This window comes from Mesoplodon mirus (assembly GCF_964341445.2).
Source record: "Mesoplodon mirus genome assembly, chromosome: 4".
Taxonomy (NCBI): domain Eukaryota; kingdom Metazoa; phylum Chordata; class Mammalia; order Artiodactyla; family Ziphiidae; genus Mesoplodon; species Mesoplodon mirus.
Window position 1 is genome coordinate 123390956 of NC_138979.1, and position 27025 is coordinate 123417980.

A 27025-nucleotide genomic window follows, 5' to 3' on the forward strand; every position below is an offset into this window, starting at 1 on the left:
CATAAATTAAAAAAAAAAATAAGACTTCTTAATTCTACCACAACAATCCTAGGTTCTAGAATCAAATCCTGGGATTTTAGAAAGTCATCTAAATTTGCTGATGAGGTTTTTAAAAACAGTAACTTATATGATTTAAAAGTGACCTCCTGGGGCTTCCCTGGTGGCGCAGTGGTTGAGGGTCCGCCTGCCGATGCGGGGGACACAGGTTCGTGCCCCGGTCCGGGAGGATCCCACACGCGGCTACGCCCGTGAGCCATGGCCGCTGAGCCTGCGCGTCCGGAGCCTGTGCTCTGCAACAGGAGAGGCCACAGCAGTGAGAGGCCCGCGTACCGCAAAAAAAAAAAAAAAAAAGTGACCTCCTTGTACCTTCAATGGTTATTAGAACGTACACATCCTTTCTTCCCGTTCAGCTCATCTGCCAGGTGTTGGCGATGGTGGTTGAACAGGAGCGCTTTGACAGATTAATTTGGGGTTAAACCCTGGCTGTTCAAGTACTTAGCTGGGAGACTTTAGGCAAATAATGTGACCACTTTAAACTTCCCTGCCCTCATCTGTGAATACATAACCATATGGTTGTTAAGGATTTGGTGAGAAAAACCATATGAAGCAATTAATTAGCATAGCACTAAGAACATAGTAAGTGCTCAGTTATTAGCTACTTTTATTAAAATCTTTTTTTAAACATTGGCATATGGGAAATACAAGGAATGGATTATAATTTCTTTAAGTTTTGTAAATGTTTTAAAAAATAGATCACATAGTGTAATGATTAGGAAACATTCTCTTGAACTAGATAGCCTTTAGATGTGGGTATAAGTTCAAATATTTAACACGTGGTATAACCTGGACACTAACACTTCAGAATGGATGCTGGCAGGTGGGTCTTGCCAGTCTGGGCCAGGCGAACACCAGTCAGGCCTTTGGAAACCCTTCTTTTGGAGTCAGTGATGATGCCTGTATTATATATATATCATGGCATTGCTATTTGATGTCTGATTAGAAAATATGGCATCCTACATAGTTATATTTTAGTCAATCCTGAGTTAGGCAAAATAGTGTTTTTGTTTGAACCCCCTTGGTGAAATTCTTGGAATGAAATGGATAGTTGAACTGATGGTGGGGGGGCCTTAGACCCTCTAGTAAATACCCTTCTCATCCATCTTATAAATTAGAAGCCTGAGGCCCAGGGAGGAGGAGTTCTGTCTAGTGCCTGCTCTACTCTGTGCTTCTTTCTAGGAATCAGTACTTCCCCATGCTCTGAGTATAGGATCCTAGACAGAGACTGGGTTTTGATTATTCAGATTTTTGCCAAGACTGAGGTCATTTTTTTCCTGAACCAAATGGGCCACTGTAGAATGGAGATATGGACAGTGCAGAAAATGCGGGTGAATATGTATCCACTTTACAAAACATCTGAGAGTTGTGGTTGGTAGAAAAAAAAAAACTGTTACTGTTTGCTTTTTTGGTGATTTCCTTGTGTTTTCCTCACCCAAGAAGTCAGGAGTACAAAAATCATTCTGATTAAGTTGAAATTTCCAACTGGGTTCTAGTAAGTTGAGGTTTTACCTTGACAAAGAAGTAGCATTAATTTCCCTGTGCTTTTTATATGGTGATTGTACTCTTGAGACTCAGACCATTCTATCACAAGCAGAGAGTCACCTTGATTGAAATCTTATCTAAACATTTGCCTCATTTGCTACTTGGTGGTAGAAGTTCTTTTTAAGTAGCATCCTCTGTGGTTTACATTTTAATTTACTTTACATATTAACTGCAGAGGGAGGAAACAAATGACTGTCTCCTCTACCTATACTCTTAAAACATATTTTGAGTCTGGTCAAGTTGCTAGTACTTGTCTTTTTGAGTGTTAGAGTCTTCTCTTTTACCATCTCTTTTCATGTATACAAGTTCTCACTTTGTTTTGGCCCTTTATATTTTTATTCAATTCAGGATTCATCTGGAAATTTTTTTTCTATACTCATTTGAAGTATCTCAGTTGTTTTACTTAGGATTAACATTGTGGGGATTTCTTTCTGTAAGTTAGTTTGAGATGCAATGTGCTTTTGATTATGGGCTCAAGCTATTGTGTAAAGTCAAACCAACGTTGTCAAGGATGCTTTGTGAGCGCCCACTCTGGGAAATTCCACTACGAGGGGGGGAAACAACATTGCAGTGATTATCCTAGAAAGAGGTATGATCTCACTGTATCATGAACAGAAGCCCAGCTGGGCAGCAACAAAACAAATATCTACACTTTTTGCAAAGTAATTTAGCTTTAAAAAATATACAGACTGGAGGTTGGAGATAAGGATGTCCATCCTAGAGGATGACATAGTTAGTGGAAGCAATTTTAGCCCAGTCATTTTATAATTACATCCAAAAAGTCTTTATTTAATAACAACATAATATTTCTTCTTTTCAGACTTTATTATAACCTCTTCTCCTATAACCTTTTGCTGGCTACAGTGAATTTGCTAGAACACATCTCTTGATATAAGTAGGGTTTTCAAATATTAGTGGTTTAAAATCATGAACTGCACACAATCCCTTTGTGTTACAGTAAGAAAAATGATCAGCAGAGGCATTTTCTTCATTTAGCTATGAAGTAGATGTAAGAATCTGAGTTTTAAACTTCTTTGGTCATCTTTTTCTTTTTTTCTGTTTCATTTCTTTTGATACCACATCCATTTCTTATCTCTTCATTTTGCAGTAATAGAAGAAGCCTTAACAGTTGCAAGATTACATATTTATATCAGGGTTCAGACTGTGAATTCATTCTTTTCTAGGGAAGCAGAAAAATCATGTAAAAATGGTGACCACATGTTGACAGAATGCATGATTTAACAAAACCAAAGGCAATCATTTCAAAGAAAAATGTTTTATTTTCTGCCAGCAGAATATAATGGAGAGAAATTGGCTGGTATTATTTTTAAAAATTGCCCAAATCACTGTAGTTAGTGTAAAATTGTCTCTGGAACTATTTCCTGTAAGTTAACCAGACATATGATTGTATCCTTTATATTTTGAATACTGAAGCTCACATTTCAACTGTCTTGCATGGAGCCTATCAGGTATAATAACTCTTTGTAAAGGTGCTTCCTTTCCTCTTTTAGTCTCTTCCATCTAAGCTTCTACCTTCATTCACCCCAAACTTATAATGCTTATAGTTTGGGTCTTTCCAGAACTTTGAGCTTAATATTATTCACCAACAAATCAAGACCACGAGCTCCTCAAAACGTGCTGCTCCCGCCTGCAAAAGTTCAAGTGAAATTAATGTAAACATTGTTTACCTATTAAAAATTCTCCACACATTTCAGTTGAAAGATTATATTTAACATGTGGTTCATAGGGCTTGCTGTTTTTTTCTTAGTACTTAAAGTAATTTCAGACGTTACACACTGGGACCTGCTTATGTTTGTGGGTATAGTAGGTATTATTAACAGCAAATCAGATTTATGTGTCAGTGAAAGAATAATGCAGTTTGATATGATTCCAATAGTCACATACCTTTGAGCAAGCTCTAAAGACATGAGTGACTCGATGGAATCTTGGTGGTTGTATCACTACTTTGCCAGTGATATTTTTAATGGCCTAATAGGTACTGGAGACATTATGGTGGTTCTTTTATGTCATTTACAGACTAGATTATCCTATAGGATTCAAGCCTATATTTTGGAAGAACTATGGAGTTAGCTATACAAGCTGGAAAAAGTATAAATATTACTTGCCTTGAGGACAGATAGCAGTATTGCATTTGTGTCTACACAGTGCCAAAAATACTGGTGCTCACCAGATATAGATAATGAGTTAATTTGGCTTTAGCCTGATGCTAGACAGCAACCAACATGTGTTTGTTGATTCCTTCTTCCATATGTTTGACATCCTGTGAGAATGTTTGAGGACGTTATACAATACATAGAAAGTAAGCAGGCATACTTTAAAATGCAAGCTTTGCCATCATTTGAACCTCTCTCACCCACCAGTGAAAAAAAGTTGTAATTTATGTTGAAAACAGAGCTATAACTCTTCTATAAATGGTGTTCTTCTTTTAGCTAGGACAGCTGATATTCGTTATTATCCATAACTCAAGAGTAAGTGTTTCGTGCTCTGCTATGTCAGTTCTGGAGAAGACCCAGACTTTCCTTTGGAAAAGTGGAAATGAGAGTATTTCATTGTTATTAATCAGAAATTTTAGTTAAGCCAGTTTTCACATGTTGTCCATGAGTTTAATAGCCATGCAACTTCATTGCATGGATTGCATAGGATTTCACATGAACTTCCTATGTGAAAGTTGGGTTGCATATTTACTTTTGGAGACTCTGTGACTGTATTAGATTCTAACAGGCTGAAGAGAGGGAGGAGGGTAGGAGGAGGACGCACCATTTTAAAACTGCAGAGAAAATGGGTAATAACTTTAATGCACATCAGACATATTCCCAGCAGTTCCACTAATGTTATGTGACAAAAACACAAGTGAAAATAGAATCCTTAAGGGGAAAGATGTCCTAGAGAACAATCCCTTTATTTTTCAGGTGAGAAGACAGAGACAGACATTAAATGTCTTGTCTGAAATTATAGAGCTATTAGTGGCAGATCTTGGCCCAGAACCCAGGTCTCACATCTTATAGATCAGTGTTTGAGTATAATGAATAACTGTGATTTTCTCAGTCATATTTTCCCTTAAATTGAATAGCTTCCTTATGTTGACCACCTGTACCTACTTAATTAACTCTACTTATTTTCCAGATGATCTGTCAGTTACTTTAGTCTAGACCTGCTTACAAAGCACTCATACACACATCGGTTTCATCTGGGACTTCCCACTGATAGCATAAAGTACTAAGGGGGACCTGTCTTTAATGGCTCAGCCTCTTCCTGGCAAAGAATACAAGTATTCTGAGCACAGAGAGGAGGGAAACTCTTACTTTTCAATAGAAAATACCTCTCTCGGAACTTCCCTGGTGGCGCAGTGGTTAAGAATCCGCCTGCCAAGGCAGGGGACACGGGTTCGAGCTCTGGTACAGGAAGATCCCACATGCCACGGAGCAACTAAGCCCGTGCTTAGCTACAACTACTGAGCCTGCGCTCTAGGGCCCGCGAGCCACAACTACTGAGTCCATGTGCCACAACTACTGAAGCCCCCACACCTAGAGCCTGTGCTCCACAGCAAGAGAAGCCGCCTCAATGAGAAGCCTGCGCACCGCAACGAAGAGTAGCCCCCTCTCGCCGCAACTAGAGAAAGCCAGGGTGCAGCAACAAAGACCCAACACAGCCAAAAATAAAATAAATAAATAAATTAAGAAAAAAAGAAAAAAAAAAAGAAAATCCCTCTCTCATGGGAGTAGTAGAATTTCTTTAGCACTAACATGTTTTCATATGACCTCCACCTCACCTAAGCATCTATTAAACTGATGCTGTGAAAGTGCATGGATGGGCGTATCTTCAGGCGGTATAAGCCCCTCACCCAAATCTGTGCTATCCAAACGAGGACGCACAATACCTGTTGAGCTCATGTGAAAGCTGAGCCCATTGACATGGAGTAAAGAGGCATTATTTTCCTTATTCCTGCTTTTCATGCACAAATTGTCTAGGAATTTAGGCAAGCTCATTTGTAACACACAGTATAAAAGACCTATCCTTGATTTTGCGTGTTAAGATATAAATCTACATTTAGCACATAGTACCGTATAAATGGATGCTTATAGAAATCTTTAGGGAATGACTCAAGTTTGCTCTCATTTTCTGCTTGCCATATCGTTCACAATTTATATAAAATTTTGTAAAATCAGGAATTGTCTTTGTGCAGTTGAAGAATTTGGGGTGATTTTTCTCTGTAAGCATTGGCTTGGTGTTTTTTTCCCTCTCCTGTCATCGTGGCCATACAGGTATTGATAACTATGCATCATGACTGATTTTTTTTTTAAGTTCTAAAAAGGCTTCTAAATGAAAGCTATAATTTTGTATTGAATTTTTAGTGACATGAGCAAATCACTTGCTCTTTGCCCTTACGGATTTTATAATGTCACCAGAGTTTATCAATAAAGTTATAGCCTACGGTTGGGCATATGCAATTCCTTATAGTATTGCATATTTAGAAGGCAGTGGAGGGAGGCACAAATTGGAGTGTATCTGCTCTGGAAACATTCCAGCAGTGAGTGTGTGTGAGTGTGTGTGTTTGTTTTTTCATTTCGGATCTACTGTACAGTCCTAGAAGCTGCAGATGAAGAGTGGTGCCTGATCTCATATAGGAATGTTCTTTTGTTTGCACCTGCTGTGAGTGAAGTTGACTAGAATTGTGCCATTCTGATCCATTTCATACATCAGCAGACTCTGCACATAGACATCATGGCCTTCCCTTCTACCTGAGCTGTCAGCCTCCATCCGAGAGGGAGAAAGATCCTGACTGAGTTTAGGAGCAAATGGCCAGAAGGAAGTGAGAAAGCCCAGTAGGGGAAGCAGATGTGCTTCCCTTAATAGATGTATTTTTGTAATGATAAAATATTCATCTATTTAAAAATAAATACATAAGAGGACAAACAACCCATACCCAGAAGCAGAAGAGATTCAGCTATAGGAAAACAGTAGTTCCAAAACTTTTATTGAATTTCAGGAGGTCTCTCTAGATGGCTGTCTTATTCTCTGAAACTTGTAGAGATTTAATAGCTCACCTTAATTTGTAGGTACCCTGCCATCTGAAACCTTTTCTCTGTGTTGTCTTATGCATTCTCTTTGGAGCACTGCTCTGTCCAATTTTTGTGTTTCTGATTACACATAAACAACACAGATCTAGCAGAGAGATGCAGTAATTATGTGAAGATCTGGGATTTCCCCTTAGAAATTTCCACCTGTTATGTTTCCATCTGACTTGTGGGAAGGATTTACGGTGATCCGGTGTTCTGAATACGACAGTGTATGATTAATAAAGGGAGATGACATGGGCTCTTGACATTTCTTTCTCCTTGCCTCAGTTTGGTGCTCACTATAGCACCACTTCCAGAGCGTAGAATGGTGAAGAACTGTTTTGAGAATTTAAATATTTTGGTCAGGGAAGAATTTATGAGTATTGAGGTTTGGCAGGGAGAGAGGAGTATCTGTGTTTCTTCCCTTTCTCTTTCCCTTCCCTTCATTACCATAGGAGTATCCCAAGGACTGATTTACTGGGTAAATTTAATTTCCAGAGCAGTACTACTGGATGTGTTGTTTACCGCCTTAAATCATGACTTTTAAGGACATTCAGATCATCAACAATTGTCTTTCAACAAATACTTATTGAGGACACACTATACATGCAAGACGCTGTCTCTCAACTTTATTGTTGCACTGTAACAACAAAGCCTTGTTTACCATGCACTTTAGCAAATTGTCAACAGAACTTAATAGCTAATTGGGGGGGTGCGTTCTGACTCATTTGGAGAAGAGCTGTTTTAATTTTTCACATCCTACTATACCATTTTGATCGCTCTCTGCTATTTTAATTTTTAATGAAAGATTTTTTTATATATGATGCCATCATGGTGAACTGACTAAAATTTCAGTTGTGATTAAATGTTTGAAACTGCTTGGCTGAAATGTGGTGAATGGATCTATGCACAAATATGCATATGAGTATTTTTAATTTTCTGAGCTACTTTTAATAATAGGTTAGATCTTAAGGAATAGTAACTGATCTAAGTTTTTCCTGATTATTTATAGAAAATTTGTAAAACAAAGTGAAAGGAGAAATTCTACCACTCTGAGAAAAATAACTGTTAATACAGTTTCTTTTCTTCCCATCTAACTTTCTGCATTTCTCTGCATTTTATGCTTCTTCCTCAATTCTTCGTTGTCACCTGACTGCTATAGCTCTTTATATCCTATGCCTTATGTACCCTATAATTAAATCCTACTCTCAGGAAGGCTATTAATGGTGTTAAACCATAGATTGCTAACTGCCACAGGCCAAATGAGACCCATAGGAGCCTGCAGAAAGTTGCATTTTTAAAATGAGATGCTCAATATTTTCAAATAATTGAAGATTTTTAAAAAGTCTAGATTTCTGGCTTCTCTTAAAAAGGAAGACTTGGCAACTTTGGGTCCACATTGGCATCTAGTAACAACTGTTTTTCCTGAATAATGTGTGCCCCCTGTTGGCTAGGCAAGTGCTCTCCGGTTTGCCATAGTCCACACCACTCCCTGTAACCTGCTCAACACTGAGGGCCCATTTGCCATTTATTGTCACGCTTGCAGTGTTTTCTCTCACCTCGTTCTCTTTATTCACTTGTATAATTTCGTTGGATTCTGCAGGCATTTGAGTTTGTGATCTCTAACTTAAATTCATTTACAGTAGACTAATAATAATTCAACAACAACAAAAAACTCTGACTCACTATTCTTGCATATATGAATTTTACGAGAAGAGATATGACCAGATCCAGTGAGTGATTCTCTGAGAGGGAAATTGTGTAGAAGCAAATGAGGGGGCAAAACTGAGGGGGAAGAAAACAGAGTTTGAAGGGCAATGTATATAATTCAGTCCCCTTAAAACAGTGGTGTGTTTATGTGAGCGTGTGTGTGTGTGCGCACGCGCACACATGCAAGTGCACATGTACTTGTATGTATTTGAAAAGTGACTCTGGGAATTCCCTGGTGGTCCAGTGGCTAGGGCTCCAGTTCCGAGCTCCCAGGTTCACAGCCACGGGAACAAGACAAAGTTGCCGAATGGCTCTTGGTAACTCATTGACCTCCACACTATCTTTGTAAGTGCACTGTTGGGAAAGGCTGCTGTTTTCACAAGTGAAACTAAAGACTTAAGTGATCTTTTGTTGGCTGATAACTCAAAAGGAGACCTTGAGGGAAAATCTTTTAAGATGAATATCTCAGCCCAAACAAAACAAAATGAAATGCAGAGAGGATAGAAGGTGAATTTAAGAAAGGGCTCCTGTAAAGTACCTGTGGGTGAGTAGAAGGTTGCAGGATATCCATTTTGGTCAAAGACTGTATTGGGATGACAGGTCAGGGAGGAAGTATTCAACCATAGGTATGCATTTTGTGTTTTTTTTTTAACTATTTGGTGCCTTATGGATTCAGATACTAAGGTTCTTTGTGGAGGCTTTGTTGTAAGGGCCAGTTGAGCAAATCGCTGGCTTCCCTTGCCCTGTTTCAATTAAACAGTCCCTTTTACTCAGCTTACAAATCAATCATCATGTGCTTTCCTACATCTGAGAACTTTCTACCAACAGTTTGGATTCATGTTACTATTAAAGTTGTAATTATTCAATATCAGTAAATTCAGTGCTGACTTGCAACTAATAAGGTAACTGGGTCTTTTTAGTTTCCTGTACACTTGTATCACGGTACAACCTTTTGTTTTTCCATGAGCAGCTTGCAAACTCATGAAATTTAAAAAAATGCCTATTTATTTTACCCTTATTTAATTTCATGTTTTAAACATGTATTTTATACATTGAAATATTACCTACCTTTATCATCCTGTTACACAGTTTTACATGTGGCTCAGAATAACTTACTTGTAATTCCTCCAAGTCAGATTTTAATGAGAGGACTAAGCATCTATCAAGGTTTTTCAGAAGAATGTAGGGTTTTGGAAGGACTTTGTTCCTGACTAAGTAATGGAAGCCTACAAATAAACAGGCATTTCCTATGTTGTCCTGCTTTATAAAGTACCTCAGTGAGGTATTATGACTTCTCAGATTAAATCTCATATGATAATCCCTGGCACATAAAATCTTGTCTGCTGCATATATGTAGTCTAATGCCATGGACCCACTGTACCACCGAGGGCCAACACCTGTTAGAAGTGGGAGGTGCAGCAGTCAATGAAAAAACAATGATCCTGACTATGATAGTTTGGTCAGTGTCATAGAACTTAGTAGAGATCTCAAGATACCGTTAATTGAGGCAGCTTCTTAACCAAGACTTGAGTCAGGGTCTGAGACTTTGCTTCAGGAAGCCCATTCTGTGCAATATTTTGTGTGTTTATTTGTCTGTGTTTTCTCCCAGGTAAGAATCTGCGTCTGCCATCGGCTTGTCAAGGAGTTAGTGACACACGAAAAAAGTCAGTCATTAAATGGTACCACACTCTATCCCCAACCAGGCAGCTGGCTTATTGTACACTGGGCAACACACTGCTTTGGGGTTTAGGGGGGCCACAAAAGACACAGGAGCCCAGGCTGTCTGGCTGAAGGACTCAGTCATTTGGTTGGAGACTCATGTGGGTTAACTTGAGGAGGGATGAAGGCCTCTCCCAGCTTTTTCAATTCCAGTTCTCTTTTAGAGGAATGACCAAGCCAAGCATTTTCTCGAAATATTTTTCAGGCCCTACTATTGCAAGAAGTGGTGACAGGATGACATTTGATAGCACTGTCAGGTAAACCATTTATTAAATGAAAAATACCTTTGAGCATCATAGTGCTTCTGAGGCTCAACTTAGAGTCCATAAAATTACATTTGTGTTGTTTTTTTCAAGAAGTAATTTTTATATTAAAAATACATGTTTATTGAAGAAACTTCAGAAATTAGTTATCTCCTGCCCCCCCACCTCCCATCTTCTGACCCCCCCTACAAGGAATTTCTACCATGTAGAAATTACCAATCTTAATATTTTGCCTTGTGGGAATTAATCCTGGTTTGGATATATTTTCTCTGTATATATAATTATGGATATATCGCTATAGTTGTCTGACCCACTATACATGCTACTTTATGAATTGCCTTTTATCACTTAACATATTGTAAAAAAATTTCCCCAGTCATTGAAGATTTGTTTCAACATCTTTGTTCAATATCTTGAGAATATTCCATGATTTGTTTCTGAAGTCTATCAAAGAGACAGTGAATATTCTTTCAGAATATATTTATTTGCCTCCTTAGTCAGCTTGGGATATGTATTTCCCTAAGTGTTCTCTAGAAATTGTAACACTGTACACCGCTGGTAACTATATACCATGCTTTTGGAACCTTGATGAGAGGTTAAATAAAAATACATGTCTTTAAAAAAAGTCAGTTAGGTAGGGGTAGGGTATATTATCTCTTTAGACTGATGGACCTGTATTCTCAATTGTAGTGTTTAAAGAAAGCATGACCATTTCACTTATTTCTGTTAAAAATGCAGGCAGTTATAGTATAATGGTGTGTTCATTGATGTTAAGTAAAAGTGTGTGCTGTTTGCAGTGTTCACATGACCATAACTTTCATTTTTCATACTTAAAGATCTTCAAACTTGTCAAAGCATGCTTTCCCCTTTCCAACTTTCTCCTATCAAGCTTGAAAGTTTTCAAAAGCTTTCTTCCACTTGGTTGTGCTTTCAAAAGTGTTTGAAATCACACTTAAAGAAAATTAAAGGAAAAAATGAATTTTCCCTCTAGAAAGGTCATTTGAATTTGAATTCCAAAACGACTTAGTTTGGGACTTAGAGCAATTAACAGCAAATTTATCTACTCCAAATTGGAATGTGTTTATAAGCCTGAAAAAATAGGGGGTTTATCAGAAATTTTATTAACGAATTAATGTTTTCATAACAATTATGATGGAATTTATATGGGTGATTATAAATTATATAAACCTTTATTGGTAACTTAATGGTTGTATAAATATAATCGGGAGAAGGGGAATCGCGAGGACGTTATTGCTCCAGAGGCAGTGCAGTGCGGTGGTGAGAAGGACATATTGGGGTCATCTTGCCAAGGTTCAGATTCTAGATTCAGCTGTCATTGGCCTTGGGCAAGTTACTTTCCCTCTCTGTGCTTTGATCTTCTTATTTGTGAGATGGGAGGCAGTAACATTTCCAGGGTGACCAACGGTTCTGGTTTGCCCAGGACCGTCCTGCTTTTAGCACTGAAAGTCTAGGATCCAGGGAAAGCCCTCCCTGAGACAAGAAAACTAGTTTTGGGGGATGAGGGCAGAAAGTAAGAGGGAAGATATAAAACCCATTTAGTTGCCCTCCAAAATATAGGGGCTGAAGGCAACACTGTTTTGGGGTCAAATATAACCAGCGGAGATGATCTGCTTTTCATAGATGCTGTTACTTCCCCCCTCTCCCCTTCTGATATTGGCAACCATGAATTAAATGGGATGATGCTTAAAACACTTAAACCCTGAAACTTAGTAGACATTCAAAGATGTTTGCTTATATGATTATGGTGCTAAAGAAGGTCAATGCTTTTCTTTGACGGTACTGAATAATCTTAAAATGTAGAAACAACACGTAGTTTCCTGGCATTGATATTATGAAAATTAGTACTGTAGTCCTTGGAGTGATAGAAATCCATCAATGGCCCTTTAGATGGTTAGTAAAATGTCCTGGAGTCACAGGGTGCCCATCATTCCTTCTCATTTTGCCTTTCAGCAGAGATGCTCTGACCCTTTCAAATATTTAGCAGTAGACTTTCCTCTCAATGTGTGCTCACGACTTCTGTTACTGCTAATGGAAGTTACACATGTGTGCTCACCGGGATGAGAAAGCCTTTATCCCACGTCGGGCAAAGACCCGTGATCCTGAATCTCTTTCTAAACTTCAGACCTGAAGAGAGCAGTGCAGGGAATTGCTGCTTTCTCACTATATTAGCTTCTTCAATTTCTTTTTAATTGGAGCCTGCAACCCAGATTCTTGTAACTTCAGGGGGATGAACAATACAAATTAAGATCTGGGTGCTTTCCAGGAATGGCTCAGCTGAAAGAAAAAATTTTTTTTCTTTTAATACAGTTGTGGCTATTCACAAATCATATTGCAGTTGCCTAATGAGTCCATATTTGCTTCTGAGGTTTCACATTTGCAAACTACACTGCTGAGAAAGTAAGTGATGTGTTCACCCACCTCTGGTGTGAGCTGACTGATTTAATGTACACAACAGGTAAATACTAGAATAGTCAAAATTCTAAACCAGTAGCACAGAACCTTCAAATACAAATATCTTACCCTTGTTCAGGACATTCATTTCTCCCCAAGAATCTTTTTAATGTATAAGACTTCAATTTATGTTTAAGAACTAGTAAACTACAGCAGTTTGACAGCCATTCACACTTAATTCTGTGCATTAAACCAACAGCATTCTTTTCCACAAACATCCATTGTTAGGACAATGCGCTCAGACAGAATTTATGAGAAATGGAATTATGTTACCAAGGAGATAGCATTTACTATAATGAAGAGTAGATCCTAGAAAATGGCCCCTTTTACAGCAGCTCAGAGCAGAGCCACAAAAGCAATTGATTGGTCTTGGCATTTAGTCTTATATCAGCTGTGTCATCCATAGCTTCAGGAGAGAGAACACTAATCTAAAGTGACATTTCTGTTCTGGCGGGCTTTTCTGCCCTGATGAAAGCAATTACTTCATTCCTAAATGATAATTTGCAGGAGTTTCAACCACTTTAATTGATAATTTTTTTTTGTTCTGAGTTCAATTGTGAAGTGATTAGCTGATTTGGTAAATAGAAATTTAAGGTGTGAAATATACAAGTTGCTTCAAGGTAAAGTGCTATTTATTGGGTGGAGAGAAATTACTTGATAAAGCTGCAAGATTTTTTTTCATTATTATGGAATTGCCAGTTGGATAGCTTAAAGTTCTGGGGGAAAATGAAGAACAAAACACTTTGATTCAGGAGGTTTTTGGCAGACACCAAAGCATACAATGAATAGTTTGGTCTTGCTGTGGTTCATTCAAAGGTTATTTGAATCAAGGTGAACATTGGTTGAAAAGGATTGTGCGGACCTCTCAGCTTTCTTTATTACTATTCTAATGACTCATTCTGGAATTAAATCCTCTTATTTAAAGTGTTAAGAATAAAAATGCTCATTGGCTAAAACCAATTAATTTAATTATTAAGTTCAAACATACACAAGGCATTTTCTGAAGATGAGGGAAGGCATTCAATTGAATGGCTTTAATTACTCTTTTGATCTATTTTACCACAAGTCAGAAATGGGTCATGATTATTCAATCAGAATATATCTTAGTTTAAACATTTTAAGGATGCGTCTTGATTTTGATACTTCATTGAATGTTAGCAGTTGCAGATGTTTTTGACACTGGTTTTAAGCAATTAGTTTCATGATATTTTCTTACATGGGGGAAAAATAATGGTCATTTCACATGTTAAATGAGAAAAATAAGGCAAGAATGAAGGTCAAACTGATTTAGCACATCAAGCAGTCTTTGTCAGCCAAGCTCAATATATCCTGAGTTTGTGGAGCAAATGAAATTTTGCTGCTATGTTACACTTTGCTTCCAAACAACCATTACAACTGGTTTTATATATTGTGTGAGCATCAGACCATCAAACAGTGCATCTTTACTGACATGTTGCTGCAGCGATGATCTACAGCAGCAATCTGCCATTTATATAAGGGCAAAATGTGCATCTATATTTAGTTGTGAAATTGGCCTATTATACTCTTGATGTTTACAGAGGCTAACATAAATTAATGATGACAGCTATGAGCAGTGCATTAGTTAAGCAGCAGAGTTCTTACCTTGAACTTGAAGGTTCCAGTTTTTACTTCCAGCATATACTATGCTGCTTTCTTCACACATTAAAGGAAGGTTTCTGAAATTATTACCTTTTCTTGAAGAGCATTAAAAGACTTCAATTTGTGAATTATGTTGTACATAATCCTACCAGATAATAGTTGTTTATGCGTTTTTCAATTATATTACCTTGTAAGAATGCTGCTATTTACAATCATGGGGAAAAATACTTCTGAAAGACTTGTATTCTTTGCAGTTGGCTGATTTGATTGACTTTGAACTCTATGTGATGTCAGTGTGTGGTGGGCTGTTTTACTGAAAGTAACGAAGGAAGGGCAAGCAGTGCTTATAGAATCTTCACTGTAGTCTTTCCCTGGGAAGTCTCCTCATTCAGCTCATGTCAGGGCAGGTGTAGGTACCGGAGTAACTATAGGTCTCACTGTTAACTATGACCAGAGATCTGACACGTATGCAGGTGTTCAAAGCTTCATGAGTTAAAATGCTGCAGCCTTTGATGAATTTTTGATGGCTGCATTTTTAATACAGGTCGACCTTCTTCCTTTGAGGCTGCATGCCAGATTAATTGATAAATAGTAGAAGTCTGTAGTGCTGGGTTCTCCTAAGCAAAACAAGTAGGAAAATCCATAAAAAACTACCTGTCTGGCTCCTTAGAAGTACTTTGAAAAGGTAAAATTTAAAGTAGTTTTGACCCTACCTTTCCTTTCCCCTACAGTTAGACGAACAAAACCTGCCATGTTCATTTTTTTTTTAAAATAAATTTATTTATTTATTTTGGCTGCATTGGGTCTTTGTTGCTACGCACGGGCTTTTTCTCTAGTTGTGGCGAATGGGGGCTACTCTTCGTTGTGGTGCGCGGGCTTTTCATTGCAGTGGCTTCTCTTGTTGTGGAGCACAGACTCTAGGTGCATGGGCTTCAGTAGTTGTGGCTTGCAGGCTCTAGAGCACAGGCCCAGTAGTTGTGGTGCAAGGGCTTAGTTGCTCTGCGGCACGTGGGATCTTACCGGACCAGGGCTCGAACTCGTGTCCTCTGCATTGGCAGGCAGATTCTTAACCACTGCGCCACTAGGGAAGCTCTCCGTGTTCTTTTATAAACTAGTTATTGTATTCTAAAAGTTTACATGAAGGTGTTAAAGCTGAGGCTTAGAGAGAGGATTTTTGTGTAAGAGAGTATGGATCTGTCAGTTACATCCATATGAGAAGCCATTCCACAAATATAATTATAAATTGTAAAAAAATAACTGATAGAAATCTATGCTCTGAAGACGTCATCGGAGAAGAAACATTTGATTAAGTTGACTTACTTCTGTTGTTCCTCTGTGACAATTATTACTTTTGCTCTGTTATATTCTGTAAATCTCCAGCTATATTGTTTCTGTAATCATTATCGCCATTTCTGTGAAGTAGGAAACCAATCAATTTTGCAAAACTAAATTTTACAAAAGACCAGCCACAAAAGATAACTTACCTCGTTTAATTTAATGAGTCATCACATCCAAAATTATCTGTTTTTTCCACCGTGGACAAGTGGCCCAATGAAAAATTGACACCCTTATCCAGCTCTGTGGCAGCTTCAGAGAGATTACAAGTCCTGAGTCAATTTCATAATATTGGCTTTGTGATAGTGGCAATACCTATAGTTTTTAAGTTTTTACCTTTTCTTCCTGTCTCATTGATGGCTCAAGTAAAGTTTCATGATGCAGCCTTGCCCCCGATGCGGAGGCCAGAGCAGGAAATGCTGCTGTCCTTCCAAGTTTCTTCCCTGCTCCAGATGGTCTGGCTGAGCTCTCCATGGTCCTGGATTTGGGGCTTTGCCTGACATTAAAGAGAACTTTCAGATTTGTGATGTTTTGGGAGATACTTTGAAAGATCTTCTTCCTGCTAGGAGTACACATATACTCTTTCTGACTAATAATTATCATTGCAATTTTCAAGTCTTCCATAGAAGCTTTCGCCATCTTCCTGAGTAACCCGTTCCCTTAACTACTGTTTGAATGTTCATTTTTCTATGTGAACAAAATTGTGTGTCTTACCATTGAATGCCACTTTTTTCTACTTTAGGGAACAAAAAAATGGCCCCTTATTATTCTTAGTACAGGCAATCACGTATTTATAAACATTTAACCTTCCATTAAGGAGACATATGTTTTATTTTTTATTTGAACAAGTTATTGAGTATACCTGTGGTGTAAAACAGATGGACCACAGGCATTAGGGGGACCATAATGAAAAATCAATATCTCTGCAATCGAGTAGTTTTATTTAACTGAAGTACACAATGGGGTATATCAGAACCAGTGGATAGAAATCATATTGGTGAGAACAGAGTGTAAATTATAAATGGACCTTAAAGCATAGAAGAGTCAGCGTGACCTGAGCTTAGGTTTTCATTTAACACATCTTATACAGTATTGCTGTGTGCCAGGCACCACTGTAAATATTTTACAAAAATTACCTCACTTAATTTCAACAAGAACCTTATGAAGCAGATAGTATTATCATCCCATCTCCCCGGTGAGAAAAACTGAGGCAAAAGAAGTTAAGTAAATTGCTCAAGTTTACATAATTCATAAGTTACAGAGCCAGGATTTAAATACAGGCAGTCTGGCTCTGCAATCCACACACTTACCCTCTGCCTTCCGCTAGTGTGGAGGATATGCTGAGAGAGGCAGCAGACAGGACTTAAAGAAAGTGAGAATCGTGAGCTGAGAGAACATGGAAGGAGTTTCAGAACTCAGCAGTTTAGGGTTGTCACCAAGCAGAAGTCAGGCCTTTGATTTAATTTCTACTGTCACTGTATGGGAAATAAAATTTACTAAAAAAATGAAGGTCACACGTGGCCGTTTGAGAGGACAATGAGGAAAACAAATAAGTATTCAGAATTATAAACCTGTAACCAGAGTAAAAAAAAAAAAAAAAAAAGTGGTGGTAGGAAAGAGGCTGCTGGTTAAAGAAAATTACAAAGAATTGTGGAGGAATAAGGTAATAATCAGATGTGGTACTAGGATCAAAACAGTTGGGCTTTTGTCCCCAGGTAAGTTTTGCAATTACTGTAATAATAGTTAATACTTATATAATGTTTACAACATGGCAGGCATTTAGCACTTTACATATATTAGCTCAATTACTCCTCTGAGCAATATTGTGATGTATGTACTAATATAATGTCTATTTCCCAGATGAGGAAACTGAGGCCTAAAGAAGTTGAGACACCTATCCAAGGTAGCCCAGCTAGTAACTGTGTGAGGATGTGAATACTTACAGTCTGGCTACAGAGCCCCTACTCCTAACCCCTGTGCTTCCAAGAAAGTTTAAGGAAAGGTTGACTATATTTTAAGCATTAAGTCTTTCCAACTTATTAAAATTCTTAGTTGTAAAACTCTGAAGTAGACTTTACCACATTTAGAGCTTACAAACTATCTTAACTGTTACCACATTATTGACCAGAGATGTATTAATACATCTTTTGTTACCCAAACGTTATTCACCAGAGATGTATCAATATCACTTACATAACGAATTGCCGGCCACAGGCATTAGTATCCACAAAAATCCCCCGGTTAATGATAAGTTAAAATTTAGAATTGTCCAAGAAGTTTACTTCTTTGTGGTCTACAATATACTAACATGAAATTATCATATGAGTCATTGCAGTGGTCCCAGGAGATTTGCCAAATACTCCTTGTTTGTCATTCTCATGATCTAAGATGATAAAATTGAGGCTCAACTTAGTGACTTAGAATTATAAGTGGCCTACAGTGGCCAAAGTGGGTCTCATAACTCCTTCATTGAGACTCTTTCCGCAAAATATACAACTTGCCAAAGGAACTTAAAATAGATGGAAAGATTTAAAAAATCACTTTACATTTACAAGCACTGACTGCTAAATCTTCATTCTTAGTAAACTCTTTGGGCCTCTCACTGTTGTGGCCTTTCCCGTTGTGGAGCACAGGCTCCGGACGCGCAGGCTCAGTGGCCATGGCTCACGGCCCCAGCTGCTCCGCGGCATGTGGGATACTCCCGGACCGGGGCACGAGCCTGTGTCCCCTGCATCGGCAGGCGGACTCTCAACCACTGCGCCACCAGGGAAGCCCTAAACTCTTTTTTGATAGCTTGTCAGCTATGCTTAAAGATATAACTATAGAATGTAAAAATTGTTTCAGTGTTGAACGGAAACATACATAAAATAATATTATTTTAACCAAGGTATTTCTTTAGGATAAGTTAATTCTAGCAATGTCAATGGCAAAAAGAGGGCAGAATCCAACTTTATAATCCTTATATGAGGAAATTCTATACATTAGATTATTGGTTTTTTGGTTGGGTGCTGGGCCCCTTTTGAAAATCTGAAAATCATTTACCATCACCCCCAAAATATACACATATATACATAATTTTGCCTATGTTTTTCAGACATGTGTGTGTGTATCTTTGGAAATAGTTGTTGATTTTGTTGCCGGTGGTGGTAATTATTAGTGAGGATGATACTGTCGTCATCAAAGAGAGTTGAAATTTTGATTTGTGGAGGGTTTTCTGTTATTCAGAGTCCAAGTGAAAGAATATTAAAGCAGTGGGAAGTTTGCATCCAAGGAGTATTTACTGTTTAATCGTATTTTAGGTGGCAGAGATCAGGCCATAACATTCACTCACAGTCAATCCATTCTTTCTCTAGTATTTAGAAATGCAACCATAATGTTTTGGTTTAGAACAGAATATATAAATGCAAATTTATTTTAGGTTTTAATGTAGTCCTTAATTCAATTTGAGAATTACTTGTAACTAGGCTCTATTTCACTAAAGCAGGCAAAAGATTAATCCACAATCTGTCCTTGTCTTAAGGACTTTAGCTTCATCTATTGTATCAGCATCTCCACAACCTTTATAATCCTTTAACCGTATTTTACTGCTGTTGCCCTCAAAACCAGTTACTACTTATTACAGACACAGTGCTATCATTCGGAAAGTCTTCTGTATGATGGTGTCAGCATAATGATGTGATGTGGAAGTCATGGAAACCCATTGTTATTAAGATTATAGCCAGGACGATTACTCCAGTAGGGTAACACAGTTGTAGGTTAGAGATTTTTTTTAAAGAGGGGAGAGGTAGAGAAGAGAAAAACGATAAGGAGGTAGTATGGGAACACATAAAGTAAGCGGTATTTTAGAAAAGTCAAGTATCAGATCGCAATGTTTAGGCAAGGCACCCCAAAGCCTTAGTGTCCACATATTCCCCTTCTTTGAGTAGACAGAAGAAGTCATTTCCCCTCCGCCTCACCCCTGGAGCTCATTGGGCTGATCCCTGTGATCTTGGGCTTTGCCTACCCTTAGGATTAGTTTTTTTTTCCTTAGATTATTGATAAGCCTATGCAGTGATATCAATTTCAGAATAACTGCCTAATCCTCTACTTGCTTCAGTTGAGTAGAGAAATTCCTAGTGTGAATATTAGTAATATTAATTAGATAACAAGTGAATCCATTTGTGATCACCAAGTGACATGTGTAAGTGAAATTATATATAACATCCATGTAAAACTTCTGGCAAAATTGGCCTCCCAAATTATTACCCAATTGCAAAATGAGTCCCTGCTCCATTATTGACCAAATGGCATGTTCTGTTTGGCTCGCATGATTTTTAAAAATGCCAGTTAGTTAACATAAAATTAACACATAACATAAAATTGGAAGTGCTATGTAAAAATTCAGATTTTGTTTTCTAGAAATAGCAACAGCAGAAATCTGGCAACACTAGGCGTGCCTTCCCCCAAAGCAGCACACGCAAAGCTGAAACGGTGTGCGCTTTCCCTTGCCCTGGGCTTTCATCCTCCACTTCTCCACAGGTGACATCAGGCCTCTTTACTCATTGACATTCCCTGCCTTCACCCTGCAAGCCCTTGAGTTTGCAGCCCCTGCTCTAGAGCTCCATCATAGTCACTTACTGGACCAAAAAGAAAAGAAAAGAAAAAAAAAAAAGTAAGTTCAGCCCACCTTCTGGAGTACTATTCGATTACAAGAACACAAAAAGAGCAAAGCATTGAACTTGAACCACTGCACTCTACAAGTGGTAGAGAAAACATGTCAAATGACATAGTTCTTTTGGCACAACTAACTTAAATGGTGTTAGATTACTTTTATTATATAGGGGGAGGGCTATGAATCATTGTTTTATCCTAAGATGTTGACCTGGATCCTGGTTATACTTATACTTTGTCAGATTGTAAGGCATCTCTTACTTTTATTTACATAATTTTCAACAAGCCACACTGAGCATTTAAAGAAGTGAATGGAGGCCAGCTAAAATTTTGGGAAATAAATGGCATAATATGTCTTTTCCTTATAAATGAGTGGTGTTTCTGCTTATCACCAACATTAAGACAAAAGTTTGTTACCTGTGACTGCTTTGACTCTGAAAATGATAGCATTAATTTGTCTAGTTCTGAGAAATACATTAGTTAGCTAATGTAGAATATTTTATTAATAGAGTGAACATGAAACCGGTAGGGGTATTAGCCTAGCAAGTATTTGACCATAGCATTATGGCATTACTTAAATCACATAGATGTTCAATAAGATACCTGAAATGTCGGCAGTGAAAACAGTGTTTCCACTATGAACAATATCAGATGTGGTCTAAGGTAATAGGGAATGTTATTGCTCATATTAAGAGATTGGAGCCACACTGCTGGACTCATTTTAATCTATTCCTCTGGTCTTGCTTCCTTCTTATTTCTCTTTCTTGATATTTGGTAATGGGAAACCAGAATGCTAGATTCAAAGATTTAAAATGCCTTCAAAGTCCAATAAAATGGATACTTACAAATGATGTTAATAATACCTCGGTACTATAAATATTGTCCAATTATTTATCATCACAGTCTGATTTTGAATTTATTTTTCATCAGACACAAAATGGAGCAATTCAGAGTAGGTGCACTTCTCCTGTCAGATGCCCACATAAAACTTCAGTTGTGCTAGATTCTGCCCTCAGCAATGTGAGCAAACTTCAAACAGAAATGTACATGAATAGTTAAAGGAAAATGCTCTATCCCACCTGTTGCCTCTTATGTGAAGTAATATGTCTATAATATTTATAAATTTTAATAACCCATACAGGGCTTTATCTTTCAACATTAAATTTATGTTATCTTAAAGTTTGCCTTTTTTGGGTGATATATTTTTATTCTCTAGTATCTTAGAGAGTCTATCCATCTATGAATGTATGTTCATTAATAAAGAATTAAAGTATTCTCTTATCAATCAATTACCAGTGCATTTATATAGTTACATTGAAATCTTCATTTCCAATAAGATGTTTTCTTTATGTGACTGAAGGCCATGGCTCTTATTGAGGGCTGGAAGCACATCAACATTTTGTTAATTCTGTGAACTGTGTGTTTGTTTACCCTTTGTTTCTCAAGATGGTAATTGAAATACATTTTTTCAAATGTGTCCTTCTGATGCTTTACAATTCCATAGTGATAGCCGTTAAATGAACAAAACCATTAGCTTAAGAATAGATATATAAATACAATCCCAATCTTTTAAATTGCTCATAGCTGACAACATCAAGCATCACCTGTAAACCTTATGTCTTAGAAACAATTAATATATCTCAGTGCATAGGTGATAGGAGGAAAAAACAAGCAAACTATTTTTACTCATTGCACTTGAGTTTATGGCATATAAGCCTAGAAGTAGAATTTATGGTTTTAGAGGTCATTGTCTGGAACTCCTTTTACTATGTCCCTGGAATTTTGAAGATGATTTTGGTAGATTTTTGCTGGGGGAAAAAAGAAGTAAAAAGAAAAGCAGTTTATGCTTGATGACAGAGTCACATGTTCTAAACAACACTTTTTCACTCCTTTGATTCCAGTTTACAAGCATTGAGAAAGGAGAAGTCCCGGGATGCTGCTCGCTCCCGCCGGGGAAAAGAAAACTTTGAGTTCTATGAATTGGCCAAGTTGTTGCCTCTTCCTGCAGCCATCACTAGCCAGCTTGACAAGGCCTCCATCATTCGACTTACAATTAGCTATCTGAAAATGAGAGACTTTGCTAACCAGGGGGACCCTCCATGGAACTTGCGAATGGAAGGCCCTCCACCTAACACGTCAGTAAAAGGTAAGGTTTCAGCCACTGTTCATCCTGGAATATGGTGGTCTGTAGGTGTCTCTAAGATGAAATGTTTACCATCATCCTTTCTTCTTTTCCTGCATATCAAATCCTTTAAAGGGATACAAATGTGGAAATCTGAACTCTGCATGAGAAAGACACCATGTGAAGGTGAAATAAACCTCTTCTATTTCTATTTTATTTTCAAAAAGTCTGTCAGCCTAAATATTCTGTCACTATAGATAAGGTTTCAGGGACATGAGAATGAAATGACTTAACATTAATATGCTTCTTGGGTTTAATTTATATTATGCTAATACATGCAAATTATTATTAAGGGGTGGAGTATGAGAATACTTGTTAAAGGGTAGGGCTAATATCTTCTGGTTTTAGTTATGAAAGAGAGGATGGGAGCAAAGTACAACTATAGCAGGCCTTTTGAGTAATGATTTCATTGACTAACAAAATGATCAATGTATGTATTAATGTTTCAACTCTTTATGCATATTGCATAAAATTTATAAATATAAACATGTATTTGTGCCCCCAGTCATTGGTGCAGTTTCCCTTAAAACTTATTATTTAGAAATTTTAGGCCTTCTTCACTCTGATACTTAGGAGGGTTATTTTCTTGTTTGTTCTTGAAACGCCTAATAATTGATGAGATTTTCAACATATGAATATGCATGCATATGTTTATTGATGTGCATGTGGTGTTGGCCATTGATTTTCTGTCTTGAAAATGTATCATTCAAGGCATGGGACGGGATCTGCTGGGTTTTGTGCTTTAACCTTGTATCTAGGCCCTTGATGAGCATGGAATAAAATTGGACATTTGGTGGAATTGTAGGCAGCCTCCTCTGGGGGAGGAATTAGATTCTTTAGTTATGTGATTACACCTTGACAATGACTTACGAAGTCCCTGTACTCTTGGCTGTTGTAGGGAAGGGTACTGGGGGGAGCTATAACCTATTATAGGATTCAAATTAAAATGAAGGGTCAAAAGCAGTGACTATTGACAATTCTGTGCTAAGAGGTATAATCATATGTATGTATGTACCTGTGTGAATCTGTCTGTATCTTTGCTCTTGTTACTTAGAGATTGTGTTTCTTAGGCTTATTAGAGAAGGAAAATTAGAATTCAAATTGTAACAGGTTATTTTTCTCTAGAGCAGGGGTTGGCAAACATTTTATATAAAGGCCATATAGTAAATATTTTAGTTTTGGGGTAGTACTCAACTCTGCCATTGTAGCATGAAATCAACCATAGACAGCATGTAAACAACAGGGTATGGCTGTGTTCTAGTAAAACTGTACTTACAGAGCAGGCAGCTGCCACCAAATTTGGCCCACAAGCCAGAGTTCACAGACTCCTGCTCTAAGTATAAGAATGACATTTGAAGGTTGAGAAGAACGTACAACAGAGATAGCTCTCAAGGGCAGGGTGTAAGTATAAGGTAGCACAGTACAAATAAACCAAGGCACATTCATGCTGTTCTTCTACAGCCCTTCTGCCCTTAAGAATGTTGATGTCAACTTGGTAATACACCAGTCCAGGTTGCAGTTGCTAAAGTCGTGGTGAATTTTCCCAAGCTAAAGATGTGAATATAATCCTAGTAAATACTTAAGAGTTTATTCAGTAGGTTGTCTTTGTGTTTATTCCAAATCATGTAAGATGAATGGATAAATACAACAGGTTAGAAATCACACAACATGCAAAATATATTCTTAATCTTATTATTCAATTTGAAATACATTGAGGGACTAGACTTATATTAACTTTTTTTTAACATAATTATCTTTTATTTCCATCTTTTCTTTAAGAGAGTTGGCAGTTTATAGGCTTCCTTGGTAGTGGCGGCTGCCAAAGTAGAAAAACCTAATGGTTCCATGATCTGTCCGTTCTTCTACGATGTGATAATTCTGCTTGCTTTTAGAATCATGGCGCTTTAGAGGTGCACAATTACAGATACTATAGAACTAAGCCCTCATTTTACAGGTGAGGGAAATGATGTAGAAAGGGTTTACAGTTAAGTGTTAGAAGATCTAAAACTAGAATCCTGTTGTTCTGCTTTTCTGTCTAGGGTTCTTTCTATCAGATATCATTTCTAGCAGTGATATTTGATTGCTATCACTATCATCAAAAATTCCAGGTGAGAATAACTACTAATGATGAAGATGGATAAAAACAAGATAAAATATGATCTCTGCCCATAAGGTTGTTTCAGTCTTTGGAGGAACATGGTGGTGTCAGTGAGAAAAATGTGGAGGTTGGGATGGATGTTTTGAAGCTTGGAAAGAGATACCAGATTTTATTACTTAAAAAATTGTATCCAGACTATGGCAGAGCATCCAATTTGGCACATGCATATTCTCTCTATTAGGAAACTGATGATAGTCTAGAACTGAAGACTATACTGTACTGAAGTATAGAGACTCTATACTGTTTACCTTGGCTCTCAAATATTGGTAGGAATGCAGTGGGCACTTTCTATAAGCTGGTTCTGCTGTACGATATATGTATTTTTTATTGCTTTGCTCTAGTTCTATAATGCAAACCTGCTACTCATTCTGATCAAACATTCATGAAACAACATCAAAAGAAATTCATTTTAATTTATTAAGGTCTTCTGTGTTGTGCCCTTGAAGAAGTTCATATGGATAAACAAGCTTATGTAAATAGCCTGCAGCATCATGTGAAGTGCAGTTCATAATCCAACAATAAAACGATAGACATTATGCTTCGTGCTTCTCCAAGCAGTCTCTTGAATGAACCTAAAGGCATTTGGAAATTTATATGAAAAGTACTTATACGATGTAGGCAACATTTCTTTTTAATGCGATGAGTTGTTCACGTTAATAATTAAATTTCAAAACTTAAATTTAAATTTGTCCCAAACAACTATATAGAAATTTAATCATTTTAATGTACTGCTTCAGAAAGGTCCTTTATTCTGCCCTGTGTTCATTACATCTTTTCTTAAAGTCTACAAAGTTTGATGAGTTTGTTTTGTGATGCCAATTGTGTACAGATTATTACAAGTTATGCTTGCAGAAAGAACACTCAGGTGACAGTGTGTAATATGTCCTGAGTCAGTTACTTCATGGAAGTGATATGCTAAACAATTCAAAGGTAACAGATAGTTTTTCCTATTATTTTAGAAATATCTCTATTGTTATAATACAGATCAAATCTACAATGAACGTTATGCATTATTCAAAAAATGACCAGGCATTCTCAGCAGTATTTTAGCTAAATAACTGATGATTGTAACCTTTAAGGAAATCTCATTGTGGTGACTGTTGGTAAATCACTTCTCCATTCATAGTAATCGCTATTTAGAGGCTATCTAGAAACCATTATATCTTTTATTAATCTTAAAAGCAATGGCTGCTGATGTGACATTTGCTAAAACTAGATAAATTTTCTGTTTCTAATATCAATCACAGACTTCAGTCAATTTTTGGAGTATATCTGCTGCAACTCTATTAATCCAGGAATATTTACCACTGTAAGCATAAGTTTTATTTCACTTTAAACACTGCAGCTTTTAAACAACAATTTGCCTATATGTGTGACAAGCCAGAATGCTACAATATGTAAAATACAAGACATTTTTAGCCTTTGGAAGGGAACAATTGAAAAATATGCAAGAAAACTGGTGATTAAAATTGACTGAACACATTAAGGAAGAACTTTAGTATTTTTATGGAATTTCCTTTCACTATTTCAGGCATCTATTGTGACTTAATGTAGATGTTTCTGAGAGGAGAGGAGACTTGCAGGTCTTTATTTAAGCAACTTATAATCTATCTTTAGCCAAAGACCAGACTGTTACTTAAGCAATGATGTTTAATGGATTCATTTAAGTCAGTCATGTAGGGTAAATGAGGATAGGATATCCTTCAGAGTGACATTGAATTACTACTATAATGATTGTCTCCAAGATTCATATAGCATTTTATAAAATGGTTCTAGTTCCATAGAAGGTAGAGATTCCAAGACACTCTGAGTGATAGGTCTTCTTGGTTTAAGCAGCTCCAAGGTCGTCTTCTTCCTGTTCTGGTATTTTACTGTGTGCTGACACACATTTACCTCTACCAAATGACATTCATGTTTGGAGGCAAGTGTCATATTCCTTGTTATTAAAAAAAACATGTAAAATAAAAGTTCTTAGAATCAATACATGGCATGTATACCAGCATGTGGTATTCTTTTTTTTTTTTTAAACACCAGTAAATGATAGAGCCCAGCGTGAACCCTTAGGTTGTGAAAAAGAGCTTCCTATAAGGCTAGGAAAGTAGGAGAGAAGATGGAAACTTGGTGCTTGCTTGGTTCCTATTCTTAACTCCATCCTCAGTAGACTGAGAGCCTGACTCCCTGTTTTAGTCTCTAGTTTCATTTGCCTCAACCCAAAGTCAGTGGTGGCATGAAATGGAAA

At 37.3% G+C, this 27025-nt stretch overlaps 1 protein-coding gene across 12 annotated transcripts in view; it reads left to right on the forward strand.

Moving 5' to 3' along the window:
• The window catches only part of NPAS3 (neuronal PAS domain protein 3), a gene marked incomplete at its 5' end in the record, with an annotated part of 875991 nt that overhangs the window by 249828 nt on the left and 599138 nt on the right, over window positions 1–27025 (forward strand). For 9 of the 12 annotated variants that reach the window (XM_082619879.1, XM_082619884.1, XM_082619885.1 and 6 more), the window contains one exon: window positions 22348–22592. In XM_082619879.1, coding sequence (XP_082476005.1) covers window positions 22348–22592 — 245 coding nt within the window. Of the gene's footprint in view, window positions 1–22347; window positions 22593–22703; window positions 22755–27025 lie in introns of all 12 variants that reach the window. The other 3 variants (XM_082619883.1, XM_082619889.1, XM_082619890.1) reach the window with 1 other exon arrangement.